Source organism: Arachis ipaensis, chromosome B03, assembly GCF_000816755.2.
Source record: "Arachis ipaensis cultivar K30076 chromosome B03, Araip1.1, whole genome shotgun sequence".
Classification (NCBI taxonomy): domain Eukaryota; kingdom Viridiplantae; phylum Streptophyta; class Magnoliopsida; order Fabales; family Fabaceae; genus Arachis; species Arachis ipaensis.
Window position 1 is genome coordinate 5540622 of NC_029787.2, and position 9282 is coordinate 5549903.

Consider the following 9282-nt stretch of genomic DNA (forward strand, 5'->3'; position numbering starts at 1 on the left):
AACCGGCCACACCAAAGAGGAGAATTAAACGAGACATATTGGATAACCATAACTCAACTGTTTGCTAACTTTTTAAGTTGTTTTTTTATATATGTTGGAGGCCCATTTTATTTCTCAGTTAATAACTTTACTGAAACATCAATTCTAAATATAGATGGATAAAAAAGTGGAATTTAACTTGAATGCCTCCTTTACGTAAGGTGTAATTGCGAGCTAATTATTAGTTAATTTGGCAGAATTTTCTGGATTTATTATATCTTTAAAAACAGTATTTGTAATATGATTATCAGATAAAGCTTTTTCAGAAAGTAAATATTTGATCATTAATAGGTAAAAAATTATTATCCTGTAGTGCAGATATTATTGGAAATTTATATTAAACAGTACGTTATACTTTTTTATTTTTTTTTAAAATTAATGTTTGCCATGATAGCGCACGTAAGTGTCTTGACTGTCTTCAACGTTCATTTTATTTTCTCTTTCGAAGCGTGCGCCAGCCAAACTAGAAGGAACCAGTTTTTGCTGCTTGCATTGTTTGTAAAAATATTAAGTGAATTTCACTGAGATCTTATGATCATATGCAAATAATGAAATAGAATTCTAACCACACTGCGTTAGGATTTCATGAAAATATGATAATCAATTGAAAAATAAAGATACATTCATATATAATAATGACTAGGTTCTACTTGCCTTATATGGCGTAGAACCTTTTATTAATGACCGCTTAAAATAAATACGTAGAGAAACCATAATAATGTTGAACATAATATTATTGAAAGAATTCAAATTAAAGCACTTTTCATGCAAGCTTAATACTTGGGAGGCGGAGGTGAAGTGTAGAGATAGGCTTTCTTTGGTGGAGGTGGTGGAGAATTGTAAATGTAAGGAGGAGGAGGTGAAGGTGAAGGTAGTGGTGGAGACTTGTAGATATATGGTGGAGGAGGTGATGGAGAAGGTGGAGGTGGTGACTTGTAAACATATGGCGGTGGAGGTGAAGGAGATGGTGGAGGTGGAGACTTATAGACATAGGGTGGAGGCGGTGAAGGAGATGGTGGGGGAGGAGAATTGTAAACATATGGTGGAGGTGGTGATGGAGATGGTGGTGGAGGAGACTTGTACACGTATGGAGGTGGTGGTGAAGGCGATGGAGGTGGTGGTGACTTGTAGACATATGGAGGTGGTGGCGAAGGCGATGGTGGAGGAGGGGACTTGTAAACATATGGTGGAGGTGGTGAAGGTGATGGTGGAGGTGGAGACTTATAGAGATAGGGAGGAGGCGGAGAGGGAGAAGGAGGAGGAGGAGACTTGTAGACATATGGAGGAGGTGGTGATGGAGATGGAGGTGGTGGTGACTTATAAATATATGGAGGTGGTGGTGATGGAGAAGGAGGAGGAGGAGACTTGTATATATATGGTGGTGGTGGTGATGGGGATGGAGGTGGTGGAGACTTGTAGACATATGGAGGAGGTGGAGATGGAGATGGTGGTGGTGGAGACTTGTAAACATATGGTGGAGGTGGTGATGGAGAAGGAGGAGGAGGAGACTTGTAAACATATGGTGGTGGTGGTGATGGGGATGGAGGTGGTGGTGACTTATAGATATAGGGAGGTGGTGGTGATGGCGATGGTGGAGGAGGAGACTTGTAGATATATGGAGGTGGTGGTGAAGGTGATGGTGGAGGAGGAGATTTGTAAACATATGGTGGTGGTGGTGATGGGGATGGAGGTGGTGGCGACTTATAGACATAGGGAGGTGGTGGTGAAGGTGATGGTGGGGGTGGAGATTTATAGACATATGGAGGTGGTGGTGATGGGGATGGAGGTGGTGGTGACTTGTAAATATATGGAGGAGGTGGAGATGGAGAAGGTGGAGGTGGTGACTTATAGACATATGGGGGAGGTGGTGATGGAGATGGAGGTGGTGGTGACTTATAGATATATGGAGGTGGTGGTGACGGAGAAGGTGGGGGTGGTGATTTATAGACGTATGGAGGTGGTGGAGAAGGAGAAGGTGGAGGAGGAGACTTGTAATAATAGGGAGGAGGTGGCGAGGGAGAAGGTGGTGGTGGAGACTTGTAAACGTATGGAGATGGAGGAGGAGGAGACTTGTAGAGATAAGGTGGGTGAGGTTCATGTGCGGGTGGCGCCGCCTGTGGAGCTGGGTGATAGGGAGAGTTGCCTCCATAATAAGGAGTGTCATCATGACGAGCAGCAACATTAATAGCAATTAAGCAAAATGCTAATGCATAAATGAGGGGAGGCAAGTGCCTCCATCTCATTGAGGTTCCCATACTAACTCTTGTTAAGTGTTAAACCCTATTTAGTCCTCCTCCCCTTACTACAACACTATATATTTCTTGCTTGGCATAGTGAGGATTGTAACCCTTTATATACTGCAACCATCTAATACCTTGACTTACAAGAATTATTTGTTAAATACATTAACAGACTGGCTTCTCATTAGTTTTCTTTCAACTTGATGTGGCTTCCATAAAACAAAGTTCACATTTTCCACAAATGGTGGATATATAGGAAATAACAAAGTCAAAGTTATTAGAGAGGGTTGGTGATGGCATACGCACGGCTGAAGAACGAGTTTTTCAGATTACAACCGCGTAAGGGCGGCAGACAATTCTGATTATTTCCTTTCTTTTTATATTTGCATTGTTCTATATGCATTCTTTTTATTAATTCTGTGTTTAATCATACTTTCTTTTCTCAAAATGTTAATATATGTCTAATACTATATACTTAAAGCACCGGATCATATGGAGGAGTAAACATTTAATTTCTCAAATTAATTAGTAGGCTTAGATACGGGAAAAGTATGAGGAGCCAATGGAATATTTGTACAATGTATACAATGGAGATTTAGAGAGTATTAGAGATATAATAATTAATGTTACTTTTTTCCATTAGCTGAATTTTTTGGAATGAGTGGTATCATGATATGGTATTAGAACTCTAAATTCAAAGTCAATTACTAACTTTCTCTAATATGTCTTTTTAATTTCTTTATACTTTGATTTATTTATTCTTTGATCCACATTTAGCAATATATATTTCTGGATGGAAAAGTCTAGGGGCAACAATTTTAAAGAATTTTGGCCAACATGTAATCAGCGGAGAAAGGTGAGCCATTAGATGAAATTTCACACCAATCTCACACCATCAAATCATCATTGATGACTAATTAATGGCTAACAATCACAAAAATTGCTGCCCCTAGCATTGCTCTTTCTGGATTATAAAAACGCGTTATTAGTGATATATATTTGCTTTTGTGCTCACATTTTTGTCGGTGAATAATGTTTAAATTGCTTCAAAAAAAAATAATCAATAACATCCTTGTCAATGTGCTAACAAAATATAAACCATGATGACATATGGTAGAAAACTATAATTGTGTGTAATTAACTTGAGTATGATTACTTTTTACTCCTATATATATATATATGCAAAAAACAAAAACAAAAAATGTTAAAACTATAAAAATTTATTATTTTTTGTTATTATTTGATAAATAATATTTAAGAGTATGTTTTTGAATTATTAAAATAAAATAAATATTAGAATATAAAATACATATTTTTAATATGTTAAATTATATATGTATATATAATATTGATAACTAATTTTAATATACAAATAATATTTTTGATTAAAATCTAGTTGACATTCTAGTAGAATTATAAAAGCCAATGAGTTATAGTTCAAATGACATAGTCTCTCCATACTCAATTAAGAGGTTGCGAATTCGAGTCTCCTATGTTTGATAAAAAAAAAATTCTAGTAGAATTATAAAAAGACAATAACATATATGTGTTTTTACTTCAATTTTATTTTTCGTTCATTTGATTGGTCTCTCTAATTACTAATGTTCTGACAGTATTTTATTAATTTACCCACTTAATTAGAGAAAATCAACTCTTTTTGTGCAACAAAAAATTTAAAAAAAATGAAACAATAAAAGATAAGAAAGAGAGGGAAAAAAAAGGAAAAAGAACAAAATTAATCGAATGTTGATTGGAAAAAAACTGATTCTGAATTCTTTTCCTCTTAATTTGAGACAATTAAAACTTCAAGAATTAAACTTTTTATTTTCAACAAATATGTATATATACACAATAGTTAATTTTTAGTGTACACCTACTAATTTTTTAAAAAGTAAAACATCCTTAGCAAAAAAAATATTTATATTCATTTTCAACTCTTCCACAATTTATTAATGACTTAATTAGATGCAGCCCTAGAGGCTTTTGTTAAATCCTCTCCTTATAATAGTAGTAATTAGAGATAAACAATATAGTTGACTAGCAGCGCAAGTTTTGCAACTGTGGAGGTCTTGGGGTTTGACATGCTAACGTCCCCTTTCTCATTGGCCAACACATAATATAATTAATTAATTATTGTATTTTACTATTTTGTAGTGTTGTTTATTACTTTTATCATGTGAGGGTCTATATATTTTATTTTGGAATTTCATGATAATGATAATATAGTTTTATGTTTCAGATTATCATGGAAGCACGAACCGAAAGGAACCTCTATCTATATCCTTTGATATAATGTATGCCATGTTCATGCATGTATACTCCAATAACACTTGATGACATAACATTAAACTAACTAATAATAATTATAATTTCCTTGCAAGAATCTTTGGCATGAAAATATATATTTACCATTTATTGTTATTATTATATATGGTAAAAAGATTAAAAAGAAAATTGTTTTACTGTAATAAGGTGAGAAGGAGTACTATTTTTAATGATGTAAAATTATATCTAATAGTATAGACAAATTTTTACTAGTGGCAAAATAAGATCACACTGACGAGGGTGTTTGCCCACAAAACTTCGTAGCAAATTTCCTAGGCTTTTGTTGACCACTTCTGTTTGACCATCTGTTTGCGGATGACTAGCAGAGCTAAACTGTAGGTGAGTTCCCATTTTTTTTTTTCATGAAGTCTTCCAAAAGTGACTCATAAACTTCACGTTTCGATCTGAAGTTATTGTTTGAGGGATACCATGCAAGCGCACAACCTCCTTAAAGTACAAATCTGATATGTAGGAGGCATTATCTATCTTATGACAAGGTACAAAATGAGCCATCTTCGAGAATCGGTCAACAACCACTATAATAGAAGATGTCGCTTGGGCTCAGCAATCTTGACGAGGATAACAACCCCACTATAGTGACATAGTTTAGATTCACCAATTTTGGCGAAGTTAGCAACTCCACTATGGTGAAAATAGCCATAAACTCACTTTGGTTGGCTAAGCCAAGGATGCACTTTTTACTTTCAAAGAGCCTAAAAAAAAATAAACACACTGTTTATTTCATATTCAAAAATCAATTTCAATTCTATTTCATAAATAAAAAGTATATGAGTTATTTATACTAAATAAAAATACTGGTTTCTAAAATTTGTCTAAGTGATTACCGAACACAAATAAGCTAAGGGTTGGTGAGTTTACGCGGGAATGATAATTATTTAATTAATTTTTGATAATATGAACAAAATAGGCGCGTTTTAGCTAACAACTGGATGATCATTTCTTGCACTCTGACATGATATACATAAAGTTGCAACATGTCAACACATTATATTCTTCAAATATTAGTCGACTCGTTTGTACATAAAATATTATTTTGAGATAACGATGATATAAATAAAATGCCTATGCACACCTGAAATTTATTTATTTATTTTGAAGGGACTAAAGTAAGTTTGTAAACTATATGCATAGTAGTCAGAAAATAGAATCAAAAGTCAAATAGTAAACTCTACAAGGTAGAGCAAACAAGATAATAATAATAATAATAATAATAATAATAATAATAATAATAATAATAATATGATGATGATGATGAAGCCATTATAAAAAGAAAAAAAGAGAAGAAGAAATTTATTTAACTTCAAGAATTAGAACGAATAAAAATCTTATTCGGTGCTGTTGCATGAGATACGAAGCAAGTCAAATTTTGGATCATACGTAACAATTATTGGGAGAATTTATGCCTTGAGGCGGTATTTTAATTTCTTTTAATATGAAGATGTAAAAAATGCAGAATATAATTATTCATGTATAATATTTCGTCATCTGTATACACAAATTATGTGTAACGTGTGTTCAAATTACACTAATATACGTGCATATGTGTGCAAAAATGAATAGAAAATAAAAAATTTAATACGTTGATTGGAGAAGATATATAAATATTGTTATATTTCTAATGTTTTATGCTGTTTTTAAAATAATAAAAATTTTAATATTATATCATAAAATTATTTTTTTAAAATGTAAATTAATAAATAAAAACACATAAATAATTATATCTCTAACATTGAATAATTATTTGCCAAAATTAGTTGACCTTCTAAAAATCTTTGTTATCAATTTAAATTTAACTTTCAGATATGGGCGATATATATGTGATGAAAAAAGATTTCCTAAAATTTTTTTTTGATAAGATGAGAGAATTTTATGGCGTGCAAAGAGTTGCAAGAGGTTTCTCAATTTAGATCAGATGTCCATTGGTCAAGGAGTTGACAGCAAATATTGGTCTCGGTGTGGATACGCATAGTGCCTTCGTACCATCGAAGGAGAAAGTGATTTTTTACTAGCGTACATAGGTATGTAGATCTGATCTATATATTATTATTGGAATAAAGTTTAAGCACAAAATAGATCTTTAGGATTACCTTCTTTTCTTCCGCTGCGTGTTATGAACACATGGTAATCCTACAGTGGTATCAGAGCTGATTATATGTGTTGAACACTATAATTTTAGAAATTATTTTTTCTAATATTCTTGATTATAAAGAGCGGCCTGACAACCAGGAGTTTTATTTTCAAGATACTAATCAGTATATACATTTGATGTATTAGGGATTTAATTTTATATTTACCTAGACAACCTAGGAGTATAAAATTTAATCCATGAATACTGGTAGAAATTCTCTAATAATTGAGATAAATCCTAAAAGTTAGGAGTTTGTCAAAAATAAATTTATCTCTTGTTTACAAGGAACAACCTGATAACCAGGAGACTTGTACTCAAAGATAGAATTTATTTATGCATATGATGATGTATAAGGATAATTAATTTTATACTTGAACCTAGACAACCTAGGGGTATAAAATATAATTCAGTTAAATAATTGTCTGACAACCAGATAATTATTTGAGATTATAATTGTATGTGATATAATTTAATCATATTTATTTGGAATGGGTATGAGTAACAACTTGACAACCAAGGTACTCATTCACGATTCTAAATAATTTTGTTAGAAATATAGATTTTTTATTTACTTTCATATTTTAAATTTTTAAATATGTCCACCTTTTATGTGGCATACTTGAAAGTAATATATTAAATACAATTTGAGAATTGTATTTTCAAAGGGTTATCATTGAGATAATATTCTCCAATGAAATAGACTTTGGAATGGTCAGAACTTTTGATGTATTTATAATATTATTTTACATGGGTTGTTTTGACAACCATAAGTTCTAATTTCAAAGGCCCACTATTTATTACTGAACATCTTGATAAGATGTATGGTGCCCAAAGTAAGATAGTATGACTATCAAAGATTTTATTTAAACTAGTGGGAGTATTGGGCAATATATTTTGAATTAAACAACTTTAGAAGTTGGAATGCCATTAGGCAAATGGCTTTATTGAGAATTGTTCTTGCAAGCATTTTTGGAGATTTATTTTGTTACAAACAAAATTTTCCTTAATATGATTAAGATTTGTGATCTTTTTAGAAAAATTCAACATAAGTATTGAGGATGCGAATCAAAATTGCTCTTAAGGGTTGGTTTGACCAATAATAAAAATATTGAGTATTTTTATTATAAGAGTTGTAAAGTAAAATCTCTAATATCTAATTGATATTCTATTAAATAGAGAATGAGATTCTCTCCGTGCATAAATACTAGTACTCTATGTATTCCATCATGTTTAAGAAACATGAAATTTGATTTAGTTGAATATCACTATTTGTTAAATATTTAGACTACATTTTAGAAATGTGGCTAAATTAACAAATTTCTCATTAAATCAATTTTTTACCCATACGAGATATGGAAAAGGCATAAGCTGAAACTCAAGAATATTAGAGTTTGGAGATGTCTTATATGTGTTAAGAGATTGCACAATAATAGAATTGATATTAGGTTCGATAAATGAGATTTATTGGTTACCCTAAAGAAATAATGAGATTATTTTTTCACTTTTCTTATGACAAAGTGTTTGTGATAAGAGGTTAAACTCTTTTTTAGAAAAGGGATTCCATCTTAAAGAAAGAGTGGGGGTACAATTACTTTTATTAGAATTGTATACCACTCAATAGAGGATATACTTTCTCTTGAAAGTATAAAAGGTTTGATCGTCAAACTAACTTTTTGAAAAAGTAGCCTATTTGTATAATGATACAATTCTATAAAGATAGATCTAATGGTTACTTAAATTTTTTATAATCATATGTCAAGGAGTTGACAGCAAAGGTTGGTCTCGGTGTGGATACGCATAGTGCCTTCGTACCATCGAAGGAGAAAGTGATTTTTTACTAGCGTACATAGGTATGTAGATCTGATCTATATATTATTATTGGAATAAAGTTTAAGCACAAAATAGATCTTTAGGATTACCTTCTTTTCTTCCGCTGCGTGTTATGAACACATGGTAATCCTACAGTGATATTTAGATTCATGAGTGGAACACAAAATAGTAACACCTTTTGTATTTTTTGTTCTTGTGTAGATAATTTGTCTTAGGTATATCTTGTTATTTTAACTTTTTTAAGGGGGATGTCGTTCTGTTTTTTTTTTTTTTTTAATTTATATGAGATATAGAATATTAGACGAGTGTGATACCTATAAAAAGCATTCTGACACACAAATTAACTAAAGATTCAATAAAATCTAATTTTAAAGTGTTGTTACAAGTATTCAGATGTCCTTTTACCTTCTATTTTATTTATCTTATATAAACTATAAGTTAATAGTAAAATTAGTTCTTAAAAAATTATTTATTTTTTAAATTGATGTTCAAAAGATTTTTTTAATTAAAATTTTTCTTTGAAAATTTTTAATTAGTCATGTTAGTTTTTTTGTTATTTTTTTTATCGATGATGTCAAAATTTATTAATGTGGCATATTTAAATGATACCACAACACACACCTAAGAGTCTTAATTGACTATTAATATAATAAATTTATAAAATTAGATCAAATTAAAACCTAATTAAAGAGAGAACTT

The 9282-nt window shown here is 31.3% G+C and overlaps 1 protein-coding gene and 2 long non-coding RNA genes across 3 annotated transcripts in view; 1 reads left to right on the plus strand and 2 right to left on the minus strand.

The window, feature by feature from the left end:
- Positions 1-3550, plus strand: part of LOC107629030 — a 13667-nt gene extending 10117 nt beyond the window's left edge. The window contains exon 3 of the long non-coding RNA XR_001617899.2: positions 3541-3550. This is a non-coding gene — a long non-coding RNA (uncharacterized LOC107629030). The remainder of the gene's footprint in view (positions 1-3540) is intronic.
- LOC107629026 (extensin-2) lies at positions 615-2373 on the minus strand. The gene has a single exon (XM_016331707.2). The coding sequence runs from the start codon at positions 2292-2294 to the stop codon at positions 813-815; it is 1482 nt and encodes a 493-aa protein (XP_016187193.1). The 5' UTR covers positions 2295-2373; the 3' UTR covers positions 615-812.
- LOC110269907 overlaps positions 3103-9282 on the minus strand; it is an 11526-nt gene continuing 5346 nt past the window's right edge. Inside the window, exons 2-3 of the long non-coding RNA XR_002358750.1 lie at positions 8340-8344; positions 3103-3243 (exon numbers count right to left, since the gene is read on the minus strand). This is a non-coding gene — a long non-coding RNA (uncharacterized LOC110269907). The remainder of the gene's footprint in view (positions 3244-8339; positions 8345-9282) is intronic.

What these genes read in the sequence shown, in the direction of transcription:
- LOC107629026 (XM_016331707.2), bottom strand. Translation starts at nt 2,294, where the DNA reads ATGGGAACCTCAATGAGATGGAGGCACTTGCCTCCCCTCATTTATGCA.